We start from the raw sequence: 17774 nt of genomic DNA, 5'->3' as shown, positions 1-17774 counted from the left end.
CACTCAGAATTTTCCAATATCATTAACCAAATTGTGAACTAATAATAATAAGTTAATAAATTACAACAGTTAAAGGGATTTAAGAAACAAATTTACTTCAAAATATTGGAGGACCAAAATTAATCTTTTTTTTTTGGTCAGGTAGCCTAGTGGCTTAAAATTCCACCTTTAAAGATGGATAAGTGGAGTGTCCAGGGTTCGAACCCTGGCTCCTGCATATAAAATGCTGATGTCCCAACTAATTGAGCTAAGCTCATGGGGACGACCAAAATTAATCTTTAATAGAGCAAAAGTGCGATTTTCATTGGGGAGAAGAAAAGAAATATAATTCACATTAATGAGATATTTTGTTTCCCTCTAGTAAGAAGAACCGAGCCTACAAATCAGGAAAGATTTAAAATAAAAAAAGACGCTAACTTGACCACAAAAAAAAAAAAAATGACGCTGTTATATAAACCAAACCTAGTAATATATAGTAGAATACATCAACACAAATCAGAAACTCAACCACATAAATTTCTCTAGAAAGACACCGTAAGAAGAAAAATTGCAAACCCACCCTCCTTGCAAAAGAAAAAAAGAGGCATGAACAAAACTATGAATGATTGTAGGTTAGTGATTTAATCCTCGAAATCCCCAGCATTTTCCAGTAAGTAGTTGGCTGCCAATTGCTCATCACGGTCACATGCCAAAAATGCCTCTATCACAGAGGCTCTATCGAATCCCATAGCCTCTAGCTGTGGATCATAAGTAAAAATGAATCAGCACATACGGTAAATCAAATGAAATGAAAAAAGCACAACTCTGGACATAAAAAATAGATATACCCTTCCAATTGCTTCCTGCTCAGCTGGCGTCACATTGATGGCATGAGGCAAGTCTTGCTCAGGCTGGTCAAAATTATCCCTAGTAAAAGAGGGTTACATTTATCATTAATATATTTTGGCAGTGTCTACGGTGCACAAGAACATCGAGAAAAGATCCCCTGCAGTACTTTTTTCCTGCAGTGCAATCTCTGCCCTTCATTTTATTACTCTTGTAATTTTGTTTTATTTTTTATTAAAGCCGACAACCACAATTGACCAATCATAGACAGATTTTTTTTTTTAAATAAATTTTAAAAAAAATCAGTTTTTATATGCAACTTGAGCATGTCTTGCACCATGCACAAGTGACATATTAGCCTAAGGCCATATATCTCTACCATCACACATTATCAAGAAGATAGTAAACTACTAGTGTCAATCTTATATGCTATAAATACTTCCTAGATTGAATAGCAAGCCACCATGTTAAAAAGCTACCTTTGTGTCACAAACATGGCAAGGATTACTATTAATAAAATCGAAAAGATACCATATAAAAAAAAAACTAAAAACAGATAATTTTATGATTGTAAAATGCAATGACAGTATACTTACCCATCAGAACCATCCATGGGCTCATTTATCAACTGAAGAAACTCAGAATGATTCTCATCAATTAGTCTCAAGAGACCGGGATTTTGCTTTCCGAGCTCTTGAAGTACAGGCTGCAATAGAAAATTATCTCAAACATTGACAAATGACCAAAAGTCAGGTAGTAGGTGATTGAGAAAATAGATGGTTAGATACCTGGAGAATTTCTGGATTGGATTGCACCATTGTCCGCAATGCTTGAAACTAAATATGCACAACATAGAAACGGTTACTAACAATTTATTGAAATTTGACACAAGAGAAGAATAACAAGTGTTGTGCAGTAATGTCTACTAATCTACATACTAATGATGTTCAGCATATTGACTAGGTACAGCTGTTTATTCGGGCATGCTGAAATCATTATACATTTCAAAAACTAGCTCCAACCATATAAAAATATAAGTCAATTTACCAGCCAAGATAAGACGCCAAAATTAAACATTTCTTTTAATATCTTGCATAAGCAAAGCGGTGAAATTAAACAAAGCACGCAACAATAAATTTATTGCTTCCTTTTTGGAAGTTCTTTCTACTTCATTTGTTCATTTAAGCATATGGTTTGTGTGCCAATTTGGGTGGGTTAATTTAGCTTCTTCAAAAAAAAAAAAGCATATGGTTTGTGAACAAGGTAACCAAGATTTGATATTAGGCATGGTATACAGAATTGTCAAAATGATGCAGGATATGCAAATTGTCTCAGATTCCAACCATTGGTATAGCAAGTTCAAATACAAAAACCATTTCTTCCGACATGGGCGTGTCGAACACAAATTCCTTAACACTGGGTGTATTATAAATGAAACAAAAAACGAACCTGGGGATTGTTCCTCAGGAAATCAAGCGATCCAGCGCCAGCACCAGTGCCAGAAGCTGTCTCCTGAAAGAGTTTCAACTCAAAATTAAGAACCAAATAACAGCAAAACACATAACAAGGTACAGTGTCTTAATCCATTCAAATTATAATTTTTACCTGTGGAAACATATTCAAGGGAGCTGAGTTAGGGACCCCCGGAACAACTCCGGAAGTGACCCCAGCTGTTTCAGTTTGATTACTTGGGTATTGAGCAGCCGGTACAGCAACTTCTGCTGCTTCAGGAATTCCCTGCAAATAAATAAATAAATAGTTGTTAAATCAAATAAGATAAAGCATAAATTTTGAAACAGATAGGATCTATAATGAGCAGTTTAGGCATACAGAATACAAGTAATCGACAGCACGCTCTGGATTATTGAAAGCTGCATGCAGAGCACGATTAACGGTATCTCTATCCCAGGTGCCGCCACCCATGTCCATAATTTGTTGAATAGTCTGGTCAAGATTACTAGCAGCAACTAAATTTGAAGCAGCCTGTCCATAAGTCTCTGTAGTAAGACTGCAAAGCAAAAATGACGTTGAAATATATAATGTAGTTGAGAAGGGTTGATTAGAGGATAGAAGAAAATGGCAAAGAAGTGAATTTGTTGATTGATTGCAGCAAGAGGTTAGTGACTAGAAATAATAGTATAGCGAGAGAAACATAGAGACAAAAGGCATACTTTGTTGTAGTTGAGCCAAGTGGTGCAGATGCATTGTTGTTTGCAGATCTGCAGAGGCAAATGAAAAATAAGTTGATTGATGCATGGAAAAAGTAGATATTTAATTAAAAAAAAAAAAACTCACTGCGTTTGTACTAGAGGTGTTGAATCTGGTGTTGGTAGAGTTGTAGGTGGATTGGTAGGGGTCTGTCAAACATGCACAAATGACGACTAACTCATACGATACACATACACATACACATACACGATAAGAGGGGGGGGGAAGAACAGATATATGATATTAAAAATGAGCGAGCAACATACATACCTGAAGAGTAGATGAAGTTCCAGCAGATCCCAAGGATTTACTCTGCAGTAAAATGTTTCATATACAATCATCATCTTTTGTTATAACAATAACAATAATAATAGAGAATGAGCAGAGCAATAATAATAATAATAATAATAATAATACCTTACTAAGCATGACAACAAGAAAGCCATCTTGGGAGACTTTATTATCTGATAATGTAGTTTCATCTTTCAAAACCTTACCATTGTGAATCAGCAATTGCTGTCCGCAAGGGTAATTATCTTTGCCTTGTACATCTTCAATATTCTTTTTTACTGCCATTATCTGTTGGGTTGGGGAATAATAATAATTAAAAACAAAGTAATTAATGAAGAATTAGGTTGGGGAAATACATAATGAATTGAAGAGAAAATAGAGAAGATAGGTGACTGACAGAATCAGAAGGCTGAACCCTGATTTCGAAATGGCTGCCTTTCAGAGTTTTCACAGTGAGCTTCATGACTGACTCACTCACTCACTCACTACTCTCTCGGCAGGCAATCAAACAGAATCGATCGGAATCTAATTTTGTGAAATTGAAAAACAAAGAAAGAAAGAGGACAACAAACCCTAGCAACCACTATACTCTCTCTGTCTATACTATACTTTCCTCTTTTTCGCGATACCCACACACACAAATCTAAATCATACTTACTATCATATCATACACACACACTTTTTCAAATCTCACTTTAAAATTCTTAAGCTTAACTTTTTTATTTTTCTACTTCAAAAAATATTTATAAAAACAAAGAAGGAAAAAAATAATAATTAAGCCGGTTAATCACACACTTTTTAAGTATTTCATTTAAAGAAATAATTTATTCAAAATATAAAACATTTTAATTTTTAATGTGTTGACTTCACACATTTTCATAAAATTTTATCAAAAACTTACTACTACTTAAAATGTTTAAAGAGTACCCTGAAAACACCATTTAACATTTTCCTTATATTAATATTAATTAGTTAGGCTCATTAAGTTATAAAAATTGTAAAATAAAAAACTAATTAATAATAGCAATTGGCCATTATAAAAAAAAAAAAAAAAGAGAATAATAGCAATTTGCTAAATATCATCACCAATGTTGGTTTTTATTTTAAATAATAATGTTTAATTTTAGAAAGATAAAAAGATTTTAAAAGACACATTGTCAGTTTTTTCTTTTTATAAATAAAAACTTTCGAGAGTGAAGAAATCTGCAATAACCAAATACCTCAAAATTAAGTTAATCCCATTAAGATTCGGCCTACTCTCTCACCTCTCCCTAAAGTTATTCTCAAAATAGTTCTTAACAAACCCTTTTATTTATCCACTCCCTGAATCCAATGGTTTCCATCTTGTAAAGCCACCAACTGATTTCTTCTTCTTCTTCTTCTTCTTCTACTTTTAATGGACTCATGAAAATACCGAGAGTTCAAATCTCCTTCATTAACCCACTTCAATTTTTTTTTTTTTTGATAAGCAACCCACTTCAATTGTTGATGCTAATAGTGATTAGGAGAGAAAATAGGAGGGAAATTAATATTAATGAGGTGGATTAGGGTTAATTAGAGGTTTGGGTATAGTACCAATTGTACTTTGTACCGATTATACTTTGTCTCATCATTATATATACAATCCTCTTTTTCTGTTCAAACAAAAAAAATAGTTAGAACTTCACTACAAACTACAAAGATATTGGAGTAGGAAATTTAAATTGGTTCACTATATGTCGCTTTGCGCCAAGGTAATACGTATTTAGTAGAGTTGTGGGGAGTTTTTGAAGGGCTCACATATGTTAAAAGGTAGAACTTTAATCACGTAGAGTAGCATGTGGATTATGTGGGTCACGAATAACTCCAATCGTGACCCATTGATAGCGTAATTGGGAGAGCCTCTGTTGAGAAGACCCAAAAATTAATAGATTTGGAGGTTCTAGTAGACCATATTTTTTTTGGTCAAGTCTAATTGATCATTTATATCGTGAAGCGAATCAATATATGGATATATGTTAGCCAATCAAAATTGTAATCGTCTTTTTCTTTAGGCTTAGGTCTCATAATTACCGGAAAAAAAAGTGTGGGTTTAACTATTTTCAAAGAGTAATTTATCGAAAACGAAACAAAAAAAAAAAAAAAATTGAAAAATCGCACTTTTAATTGTAACTCCCGAAAGAAAATAAAATAAATTAGTGAAGGACCATACAATATGATTGTTTTTATTTTAATTTTAGGAAGCGTCAAAAAGTATGACTGTAAAAAACAAAAGCGTATATAATATATACAAGGGAAATATTTAAAATATAGTTTGGGAGTAGGGTATATTAACATTTTTTAATTAACATCCTCAGATATACTTGCATATATGATTAACATACATGAATATTGCATGGTGAATAGAAGGAGAAAAGTAACCAAGGGTAGGGAAGTAACCAAGGGTAGGGAAGTAACCTAACTAATTAAGTCAATAATTTTCTTTTACAATTAATTAAGTGAATAATAATAATAAGGCTTAAATGCAGTTTTGCCCCCCCTATTTTGATTAAATCGGAATTTTACCCCCCCTATTTTAAAACGCGGACTTTTACCCCCCCTGTTTTATAATTTGTTGGATTTTGCCCTCCCTAAAATTCGGCTTTCGAGTCACAACTTTAAAGCTTCGCACACAACTCAATTTTGATCAATAATTTACCAAAAGGATACCGAAATGACCGTAATCGAGTTATCTTTCCACATAATCAAACCCCACTGAATTTGGAGTTACAAAGAGAGATTAATTACCGTTTTAGTGAAGGTATGTCCCCCAAAATTCTGCAAAAAATCTGCTTTCGAGTTACAACTTTAAAGCTTCGCATACAACTCATTTGGATCCATAATTCACCAAAAGACTACCGAAATGACCGTAATCGAGTTAGCTTTCCACAGAATCAAACCCCACTAAATTTGGAGTTACAGAGAGAGATTAATTACCGTTTTAGTGAAGGTCTGTCCAATTACTAATTCTGCAGAAATCTACTTGTGATCTTCAAATTCAACATCGTCTACCGAACACATCGTAACTCCAAATTCGACGAAATTGAAATGAAAACAAGGGTAATTTCGTTAGATTTCCATACATGTAAATAGTATTAAAAAATGAGCTACAGGGTGAGAGGAATGACGAAAAAACCCGTAGTAGTTTCATACGATAATTAATTTGAACAGACCTTCACTAAAACAGTAATTAATCTCTCTCTGTAAATCCAAATTTAGTGGAGTTTGATTCTGTGGAAAACTAACTCGATTGCGGTCGTTTCGGTACCAGTTTGGTGAATTATTGATCCAAATTGAGTTCTGTGCGAAGCTTTGAACTTGAGGCTCAGAAGCAGATTTTGTGCAAAATTTTGGTGGCGGGACAAAATCCAACAAATTATAAAATAGGGGGGGTAAAATTCCGCATTTTAAAATAGGGGGGGTAAAATTCCGCATTTTTCAAAATAGGGGGGGTAAAACTGCATTTAAGCCTAATAATAAAGTAATAATTAACTAATTTTGGACAATAGCTAAGTATAGGTATATGCGTATGTATGTATACAATGTCAAAATGGAAACTGGCCTAGCAATTTGAAGAAAGCTCCACCTTTTTCGTCCAATTAAAGCTCCTTATTATTTGGTTGAACAAATCAGACCAAGTCTACTTACAATGATGCTTGAGTAATGGATCATAACCCACAACAAATTCTATATAAATAACTCATCACTACTCATCTTTCTCAAATCACACACATCTATAGTTATCTCTTTCCTTTCTCTCTCACTATCATCAATGTTCAAAATGTGTCTCTCATCATCCTCCATGTTGTTCTTATTTTCACTAACAATAATAATGTTGTTTCCCTTATCTGTAACCTCTTTTGACATAACAAAGTTGCTGTCCGAATTCCCTGCATACAGCACTTACAGCAACTACCTTACGCAAACCCAGCTAGCAACCGAAATAAACACCAGGCAAACAATAACAGTACTTGCTGTCGATAACAGTGGAATGGCACCTATCTCAGGAAAGCCAATGGATGTTATCAAAAAGATATTAAGCGTCCACGTCATCCTCGATTACTATGACGATAAAAAATTTCAGAACATGAGAAATCAAAATGTAACTGTCACCACTCTATTTCAAGCCAGTGGACAAGCTAAGGGACAGGAGGGTTTCTTGAAACTCACTGATCTAAGCCCAGGTGCCGTCACTTTTACGTCTGCTTCTGATCCTAATGGACCAGGTGCTGATTTGGTTAAACCTGTCCTCGAACAACCATACAATATTTCAGTGGTGCAGATCAGCACTGTCATCATGCCACCGTCTCTGCTTCCTTCCTCCAATGCCACATCACATGCTCCAGCCCCAGCTCCTGTTGTATCCCCTGCTCCGGTGGAGTCACCTGTCCCAGAGACCATACCATTTACAATGCCGCCAGTGCCAGTGGTATCACCAGTTCCAGTAGTTTCGCCAGCACCACTAGCAGGTCCAGTGAAGTCTCCAGTGCCAGTTGTATCGCCAGTTCCAGTTTCCGCACCAGTTGCAGTTCCAGCGCCTGTACCGGTAATGTCACCAGGGCCTGTACCGGCAATGTCACCAGCTGAAGCTCCTAAGAATGAAGAGGGAGCTAAGTCAGGGGTGATGAAGTCTGATGCGAACAATGCTTTAGCTCTTTTCCTTACTTTTTCCTCAATCTATGTGCTGCTGTCTACCTCCGCGTATAATGCCTACTCATGATTAATTACCATAATACTACACCATAGCAAGTAAAGGAGGACAACACAAGGTTCTTTTGGAAATAGTACAATTTAATTTTCAATTCCAGAAAATGTCATTGTTATGTTTATTTGAAAGAATGCAATCATTTGATTTGCATCATCCCCGAGTTCATAAATTGTTTCCCATTTCTGGGGATGGCCAGTAGCAATAATAGCTTATAAGGCTAGCTCACCAATGCCTCTGCGACTAATCGCTGAAAATATTATGTACTGGCTTACTTTGAGTTTGAATACTGGAATAACTTCTTTATATAATTTGATCACGTGTGCTACTTTACTTTTAAGATTTATAGCTATGAATGTTTGGGAACATGAAACTTAATGCATGATTGAATTGGAATAGAACTACTCTTAAGAGAGTGAGTGAGGGCAGGGCAGCTCATGTCCAAAATAGTTTTGAATGAGTTTTTCTAAATCGAAAACCCTACTTTACATTCTGATTTGATCAATCTTCTGAACAACTACTTTACAGCACTCGCGCATAAATAACAGGTCTTTATTTCAACATGGCCTTGTTCAATTTCAGAGAAGATGTCACATTTATCAGGGATTTGTGAATTGTGTGTGGTTTTCTTCTCTACTTGAGAGATGAATGTCACACTGTTTGTGTTCTGTGAAGTATGTATATAATAGAAGGACTAGAGGCCCTGTATGGATTATCTGGACAATTTGTAGATTAATAAGTTTATATAACAAGGGGGTTCCTAATTCCTAAAACAATTCACTCTAAACTTGTAACTGGTAGTATCTTCACTACTCCATACTTTTATACAGCTTGGTTTCAGATGTGAGTATATGGATTGAGTAATTTAATGTTGATTGGTTTCTTTGATCCTGAAGTTGGACAAAGTATACTTAACCCCCCCCCCCCCCCCCTCAAACCCTAATTGTTAGGATATGGTAACTAACTGGCTCTATCTTCTATTTGTGTTATGGCATTCAAAACATGTGCAAGGTAACAAAAAATTTAAGAAGAAAAGAGGATGATGAGTTCAACGTTTTCACTATTTATATTTTATACCAATAGAACAATACAATAATGAAATCTATCCACGGGACACAATGAATTCACTTATAAGACTATAGCCAATTTAGGAAAGTAAACTGAGTACCAGAAGAAATACTGAGTACTAGCAGCATGCTAAATACAGCAGCCCAATTGATAGAAGGTAGTTTCATCAAATTCTTCACACCTTTGTCAATCATTTGCTTTCATGCTTAGGAATATTTTATGTTAGCCTTTGCACTCCCCAACTCCTTCCTTTCGAGATCACATGCTATGTGTCCCCTAAATTCCTCAATTTTGGTTATTGCCGGCTGTGAGTATTCTCCCTTCCTTGTGTTATTTGAGATCATAACAACATGTTTGCCTGATCAGTTGTCAATAGGAGTATCACTGTTTCCTGTGATTGTATAGAACACAAAAAAAAAAGAAGTAAAGTTGTATGGTATCTCAATTTGGGGATGAAGAGTTCAGCTTCAAAGACATGCTCTCTGTTCAGGCTGCATGTCTGGAAGCAAAGTAAGGTTGTGTCTGCTTCACGAAGTTGTATTTTGACACAGACACAACCTTAGACAATCGTGTTAAAAGTCAAAACATTTCGATGTTTGTTTGTTACTACTAACAAAAGCCACAATTAATCATATTGATTTTGTGTCTCTCAAACCTCAATGACATATGAAACCTGCTTTTCTGTTGTTAAAAAGAGTCAGTACCTATTCCCAAAATGAATTTATGGGTATGAGCTTGGACAAAATATTTGACATCTATACATACATACATACATACATACATACATACATACATACATACTATACTACTATGATACAGTTTCAGTTGTAAGAAAGAAACCTGACATACTTTTGTTAATATAAAAATTATAGAATTAGGAGCCTGCAGTGATGGCAATGAGAGGATTATGAAATGGCAGATATATATAGTTGAGTCACTGCTGTACATGAGCAGCAGCAGCAGCAATTTTATTATTATTATTATTATTATTATTATTATTATTATTATTATTATTATTATTATTATTATTATTATTATTATTATCGGTAAAACTAACAGCAAAGTGTTGTGTGTGTCTGGTTTTATTAAGTGAAATTTGAAGATTGTGATGAAGCTTTACTACTATATATGGTTGGAGCTGGACCATACAAAGAGTCTCCAGAACTGCAGTTGCTTGCGGCTATTATTATTATTATTATTATTACGATTGTCTATAACATGATTGGTTTCTGTTTTGTGTAGCATTTCCCACATGACTTGTACATCCTCATATTCACAAGTCTGTACATCGGCTTGAAGCTTGACCAATCCTGCTCCTGCATCACACATAAACATGTATTATTAATAAATAAACTGATACATACCACCCTACATACTAGTATATATATATATACTTGTTGGGTTGGGGACCATTAACAAAAAAAAGGGTCTCCTGTCTGTGATTAAAGTGTAGCTGGGGGGTACAGTGAACATATAGGAGGATACTATATAGGACATGCACTTTCCGTGATGTAGTAGAGTTTGAGGGCAGGGCAGGATGAAAAACATGTGGATCCTACTGTACTGACTCAATTGAATCCTCCTATTTGGTCGCTAATACTCATCATCAAATATCAAAGGATATGTTTGTTTGTTAGTTACTTACTATGCACGCACCACTTACTCACTAATTGTATAATTAATTAATTAATGAAGGGAAACAGTGAGGAAGGTGTTAATTGGTTTGGCCGAAAATAAATAACACCTAATTAATTAAATTGGCGGTGTGTGTGTGATGGTGAAATTAGGGATGGCAAAAAAATCCAAACCCGAGAGACCCACCCGAACCCAAACCCAAGTCAATGGGTGAAACCCGATTTGACTGAGTTTGGGTTTGGGTTTGGGTGACACCCGATAATATGGGTTTGGGTTTGGTATCAGTCAAACCCACACCCGAAACCCATACACCCACCCGAAATATTTTATAATTACCTAATTACCCCTATAGTCTCCCTCAATTTTATTGGAAAACCTTAAATTTTAGTTGTAATTTAATTTCTTGAAAGTCTATGTTGTAAATTCTTGAAAGTCTATGTTTAAATTTCCTTGGAAGACCTTAATTTTAGTTGTAATTTAATTCAAAGTCTATGTTGGAATTTAATTTCTTAAATTTGCAAATTAGTTTTAAATGTGCTGCGGGTTTGGGTGGAAAAAACCCGAACCCAATGGGTGTGGGCGTGGGTGTTGTTTTGCCACCCGAACAACCTTTGGGTTTGGGTGATGATTTCGGGTGTGGGTTTGGTAAGTGTCAAACCCGCACTCATGGGCGCCCGTTGCCATCCCTAGGTGAAAAGAAAGGTATGATTATGAGTTCAAAATTAATTAGTATATTTATTTTTTTATTTGTCTTGAAGCTAGCTAGCTAGCTAGCATGGTTGATGCATGTATGTTTTAGATGAATGAATGAATGAATGAAATTAGAAGAAGCAGGTAGTAAGTAAGTACCGTTTTTGCGATGGTTGATGCAACAGCAGGTGGTAGAAAGAGCGAGGCTACAGAGACGGGTGACAGGGAAAATGATAGTTTGCCAAATATTATTATTATTATGCATCAATTTCTCTTTGCCTTTGCCTAGTAACACGGTGTTGTTGTTCTTCTTCTTAGAACACTTTTTCTTATTCTTCTTCTTCTTCTTCTTACTATTACTATTACTCTCCAGTACCCCATCATCATCATCATCATCATCATGATGACCACTGTGTGGGTGTGGCACCACAAATATTCTCTTTAACCCGGCCAGTTCCACTGATTCTCTCTATCTTCTTCTTGTTGTGTAAAGAAAGATGAAAGAACACACGGATTGATTGATTGATTTATTGATTTATTGATTTATTGATAGATATAAAGAGATCGAAAAAGGTTGTTGTGTTGTGTTGTGTTGTGTTTAGATGGAGAGAGTAGAGTTAATTGGGTGTATGTATGTATGTATGTGTTTATTTCTTAACAACTCAGATCACCGACACGTATTCTCAATCCTTAATTTCTATATATACTCATTACTCTTACTAATTACTAATTACTCCTCATTTATAAATTATAATCACAAAAAATAAATCAAAATATCCGACTTTAAATCCGCTCATGTCATGTATATTATATTACTCCCCGATTCATAAAAAGAAAATATTTTATTGTATTATTTATCTAACCTATTTTAAGAAACTAAATAATTAATTTACAATAACATCAATTCTTATTTAACACACATGTCATATTATTTGAGTTATTATTAATCACAAACGCAATATATGACAATTAATTAATTAATTAAAACACGTTTTAACACACATGTCATATCGGTCTGTTTCTTCAAATAAAATCCATATATATATATATATATATATATAATTAATTAATTGGTGATATATTATTTATTTGTGAGAAAGAAAGAAAGAAAAAGAGAAGAGTAATTCAACGACAGCGGCACCAATTCCCGCATCACTCTTTGTGAGTGCCCACATTACATTACTTGACTCGTTGAAATGTCCTTCCTCTCCCTAGGCAAGCCTCCGTTATTCTGTTTTTCAGTTTCTATAACTACCACTACTATTTTCTCCTACAACTTTTTTGCAGGTGTTTTTTCAAATCGGTAGTAGTGTTTTGTTAAGAGTCTCACATCGGTTGAGAGATGGTCTGACTAAGTGTTTATATATTAGAGACAATCCTCACCTTACAAACCGATTTTATAAGGATGAGTTAGGCTCAATACTCATTTCTAAGACGTTTCTTTCTATTCTTAAATTGCCATCATCCTTCCACATTAAGTTTACTAATTCCTAGTATTTTTTAGTATAGAGGTATTCAAACTCTTACCATACTAAAATAAACATCAAAAAAACTTTGAATGTTATGTAATGTTAAAATTTAACCATAAACCTAAATCATAGATACACATGTATAATTTATTATAGTTGTAAGTGTATCTATGTATTATAGGCCTGAGCATCGGTCGGGTTTGGGCCGAAAATCACTAAATCGATAAAAACCGCAACCATTTAATTTGGACCTAATTCCGACTGTCTATATCTTCGGTTTGTTCGGGTTCGGGTCATTCGGGTGGCGGGTTGAAAGGGTCGGTTATTACGGGTTATATCAAAACTTTTTTTTACATCTAAAACTCATCCATTCTCCAAAAATTCCTAATTTTCGAATAGTTTAATACCTCGTCACAATGCAACAAAAGATAGACGAAGTAAATTAAAAAACAAAGAGGGTTAGATACAGTTGTTTTCTTTCAATATGTAGATCTAAACACAATAAAATATCAAGTAAAAGAGACATGGAAATTAAAATAGATCTAGAATATATATATTAGAATATTTTTCTCACCTTCTTCATCACCATATTATTAATTATAAGCTTTGTAAAATATAACATTTTTATCTTATATCAAAGATGGATAAAAATAACAAAGAGAAGAGTATATGAGATTGAGAGGGAGAGAAGGAAAAAAATTAATTTGCATCTAATGGTTGTTCGGTCGGTTTCGGTTATGGAGAAATTGAATTTTAGAGACCCGCACCCGCCCGTATGCAACCGTTCATGCCCAGTTTTTCGCAATTTGTTGACCCGTGACCCGACCCGCACCCGACCGAATACTTCAATATGTTGTCGGTTATATCGATTTTGAGTCGGGTCTCGGGTTCATGCTCACCCCTAATGTATTATAGTCCTTCATTGACTTGGGAGAAGAAGGAATTTGACTTTGAGTGTCAGAGTTGCTGTCCTCTTTCTTATGTGTTTTACGTGTTGTGTATTCCGACTCAATGAAATGGTTAGAATATATAACCATCAATAAAAATAATGACCTCTCAACGGAATATATTATTTAACATGTGCCCTTAAGTTAACTATTATATATATATATATATATATCGGGACACATTGCAACATGATTAAAAAAAAATTAAGAACAAGTTTCAATTTGGCCCCATATGAAATAATGGGATGATTGTGGGGTTGAATAATGGTGGTGAGTGGAGAAATAGAAACCATAGAAAAAGGAATTCAACAACATTGATTGATAATACTTGAAAAGTGCATTCTCTTCACCAAAATGCCAATTTCGTACCATTTGAATATTGAAGCTGGGGATGCCATCATTCCCACCCAATTTTGTTGCTATGAATGAATGAATGTGCAATTAATTAATTAATTAATCAATGGAAAAGCAGGATTAGAGTGGGCCACATCATATAGATATATTTCTTTTGACAAAAAAAAAAAAAAAAACTACGTTACATTGATGGTATATGGGTAAGCCATCCATCTTTATTGATAAAAGATGATAAAGTATATTCATTTAAATTTATGCTATTTGGATTATCTATCCAGTTGACACGGTTCTTAGTATTGGCTCCTGGTCCTTTACAATTAATTTCTGCAAAGACGGTATTTTCCCTGCAATGAAAAAATAAAGAAAAAAATCACAACCAAAATATTAAATTGTATTATGTATATGACCAAGAGTAAGTTGTAATAATTATTTTCTGTAACAAAAAAAATGGTTACTCTTGGTCGTTATGAAATGATAGTCTGAAGTAAAAAAAAAACTTACTTTTGGTCGCCTCTTACATGCCAAAGGTTCCATCCTTCAGGTGTTATTACAGATGAAAAATATGTTTCCCAAAATATGACTCTTGAGTAAGGGCCCCAAGGTCTTCCAAGATTTACTTGACCAATTCCAATAATAGACCCTCCTTTAAAAACAAATCCGTTTGGGTCATTTGGTTTTTCTCTAAGTTGCGCCGTAACAAAACCTATAGATTTGGATTTCTCTTGTACAACATTAATGACACAATTCTGCAGCAAGTAAAAATCAATAGAAATATATATACGCTTAATTATTGTATTTTAGTATATATATATATATATATATATAAAATATACAAGTGTAAAAATATTTTATTGTCGGGGTGATAATTTGATAATCTACCTCCATATAATCCATCCACCAACAATTTATCAAATCTACACTATATAATTTGCAATGAATTGTATTCAATTTATTTATGGATCCAATTCATCCAACAATTTTTAAATTTTTTTGTGAATCATATATTTATTTTAAAATAGATACAATGATAAATTAAAATAATATGATTATAATTATTCTAAAATAACTTATTAATAATTATTATAATAAAAGTTTATTAATTAAATAGCTATATCCTTGCATAAATATACTATTCTTTATTGGCTTTTTTTACTCTTTCTAAAAAATAATTTACTTTGTCTAATTATTTTTAAAAAACTGTATTTTGTAATTTTAAAAAATATTTTAATATACTTTATATATATTGTTCAAATAAAACACATGAATATTGTGTGAAAAAATAAAAATTAAATAACAATTACCTCAAAATAAGATTGACCCTCTCCACAAATAAAGTCCACTTCACCTTGAATAAAGCAATTTTTAAAGTAAGAGCGTCCTGATGATATGAGCAATGTATCTTGGTAGCCAAAGAAACTACATTCAAATATGGCTGATTTATCACCATAAAAGTTAGCTGCTACTGCAGGTCCGTTAGATCCATATGTATTCTATAATTTAAAAAATCAATTAATGCATTATAACATAATTGAAGAGTAATTATTTTGTTATCATATAAATACTTAATTGCCTTTATAGATCCAAAAAGAAACATTAATACAAAAATTAATATAAATAAAAATTGGTCAACAACTTGACAAAACAAAAATCGCTAAACAAAAGAGAATATATTTGTTCCAAATTTTAAACCAAATACACCAAAAAAATTCAATTTATATTTTAAAACATAGAGAGTACTTAATTGCCATTTTACCTTGAATGAAATTCCACTCACAACCACGTTAGGTGGAGATGAAATGAATGTAGCGCTATCAGATGTGCCAACATTATTAGCCGAATCATTGTAAGCAATGATTGTTGTATTGCTACCCGATCCTTTTAAAATAATGCATGGCTTTTCAATAGGTATATGCACTTTTTCCCTACACAAGTTTCAAGTGTGTAAATAGAACAATAAATTTAATATTTAACAATATTTCAATTTGGGAGCTTCTACGATACATCAGAATAATTCGAATGTACCGGTACATTAAGTCGTTAAATTGATAAATTAACGATTATTTTTATGAATTAAGCTGATTATTGTATTTTAGAGATAATAATATTACTAGAAAAATCACAATTTCACTGTTTATAAGCAACTCACTAATTTTTTAAAATTTTTGATTAAAAAAATACAATATTGACTAATATAAGGAATAAAAATTCAAAAAATATCAAATTTTATATTTTTGACAATTTCGATAAATAATATTTGGTTATTATAATGTTTTTAATGATAGAAAAAATTAATTATTTTAAAAAAGATTCATTTATCTATCATTTCTTTATTGTAAAAAAAATCAATTTTTTTAAAAAACAAATGGATGCAATGGATCTACTACATGATCAAAATAAAAGGAGAAATCAATTTTTTAAAAAAACAAATGGATGCAATGGATCTACTACATGATCAAAATAAAAGGAAAAAATACAAAAGAACGATGAGACATAAAATCTAACCTAATGTAAGAAAAGAAAAAACAAGCAATCTAAATGGGTAATAAAAACTTACTTATATATGCCCGGATTTATTTGAAGCAAAATCCATTGATTATTTTGGGTCTTTATAGAATCAATGGCTGCTTGAATTGTTTTGAATGCTCCTTTACCTCTTTGGTTAACCACAATGGTGTTTGCAATTCGATTGCCACCACAATCTATTGCTTTACCAACATAAAACAAACCAATCAACAGTATTAGAGAGAACCTCATTAGTGGTGAACGCAACTTCATAGTATTTAGTGAGTATAGTACCTTGCCTTAAAGTATAATATAAATACTTTTATTTTCACTGATCTTAATCTTAATCTTAATACTATACATTTGAGGCAATTAATTCACCTACAAATCATCATATAAAATTGCAATTAATTCACCTACTTAAAAAGAAAATAATTCAAATTCAAGTTATAATTCAAATATTCAAATCTTGACCAAAAAAAAATTCAAATTATTAGTTTTTTGACCATCAAATAAAGTTTTTTTCGTGCATCATTAAAATTAAAATATATTAGGACCAAATAAATAACTATTATTATAAATAAATTTTCTTGCATGCTTTTTGTTTTACTAAAAAATAACTTTCAGTTAAATAGATAATTTTAACGAAAAAAAATAACTATAACAAACTTTATCTTTTCAATGAAATCCAAAAAAGGAAAGAATTTGTAAAATATATAAATTATAAAATAATTTATATTATTCTCTCACTAATATATAACATAAATTTTTTTGTCTAAAAATTGTTCAAAGGATCATGCTGCTGATCTTTTAAAAAGAGTTCAAAGGATCATTGCATGGCAATATCGTCTCTCCTAGGTCTATGGATGTAGTTTTCGAAAAGGTTTAGCGGCACAACTTGTTGTCCGTTTGCCTTTCACTATGTGTAATTATTTTGGAAATATATAAAAACTGTATAATATAAACAATTAAAAAAGTAAATTATAAAATATTTTATATTAATTTTCGTCCATGACCTAACAAAATCAATTTTTTTAATGAATTCAAATAATAATTTTTTTT

General features: G+C 32.7%; 2 protein-coding genes and 1 long non-coding RNA gene across 3 annotated transcripts; 1 reads left to right on the top strand and 2 right to left on the bottom strand.

The window, feature by feature from the left end:
• Positions 1-304: 304 nt before the first annotated feature.
• On the bottom strand, positions 305-4016 carry LOC123897928 (ubiquitin receptor RAD23b-like). The gene is made up of 12 exons (XM_045948750.1): positions 3722-4016; positions 3451-3612; positions 3304-3345; positions 3121-3182; positions 2997-3044; positions 2656-2833; positions 2431-2562; positions 2275-2337; positions 1614-1661; positions 1422-1531; positions 828-906; positions 305-737 (listed from the first exon to the last, which is right to left on the bottom strand). The coding sequence occupies exons 1-12, from the start codon at positions 3785-3787 to the stop codon at positions 621-623; spliced, it is 1107 nt and encodes a 368-aa protein (XP_045804706.1). The 5' UTR covers positions 3788-4016; the 3' UTR covers positions 305-620.
• A 3158-nt stretch (positions 4017-7174) lies between these two features.
• On the top strand, positions 7175-8062 carry LOC123896725 (fasciclin-like arabinogalactan protein 14). The gene has a single exon (XM_045947080.1). The coding sequence runs from the start codon at positions 7175-7177 to the stop codon at positions 8060-8062; it is 888 nt and encodes a 295-aa protein (XP_045803036.1).
• A 6226-nt stretch (positions 8063-14288) lies between these two features.
• LOC123899119 lies at positions 14289-14946 on the bottom strand. The gene is made up of 2 exons (XR_006805512.1): positions 14712-14946; positions 14289-14554 (listed from the first exon to the last, which is right to left on the bottom strand). It is a non-coding gene; the product is annotated as an uncharacterized LOC123899119 (long non-coding RNA).
• Between the last annotated feature and the right edge of the window lie 2828 nt (positions 14947-17774).

Source organism: Trifolium pratense, linkage group LG7 (genome assembly GCF_020283565.1).
Source record: "Trifolium pratense cultivar HEN17-A07 linkage group LG7, ARS_RC_1.1, whole genome shotgun sequence".
Lineage (NCBI taxonomy): Eukaryota > Viridiplantae > Streptophyta > Magnoliopsida > Fabales > Fabaceae > Trifolium > Trifolium pratense.
This window is presented reverse-complemented; position numbering and strand designations above follow the sequence as displayed.

Excerpts from the sequence above, each read along its gene's own strand:
- LOC123897928 (XM_045948750.1), bottom strand. The coding sequence starts at position 3,787 with ATGAAGCTCACTGTGAAAACTCTGAAAGGCAGCCATTTCGAAATCAGG. Across the intron at positions 2,338-2,430 it reads CCTTGAATATGTTTCCACAG|GAGACAGCTTCTGGCACTGG; the intron begins GTAAAAATTATA and ends AAACTCTTTCAG. Across the intron at positions 1,532-1,613 it reads CCAATCCAGAAATTCTCCAG|CCTGTACTTCAAGAGCTCGG; the intron begins GTATCTAACCAT and ends TTTCTATTGCAG.
- LOC123896725 (XM_045947080.1), top strand. The coding sequence starts at position 7,175 with ATGTTGTTTCCCTTATCTGTAACCTCTTTTGACATAACAAAGTTGCTG.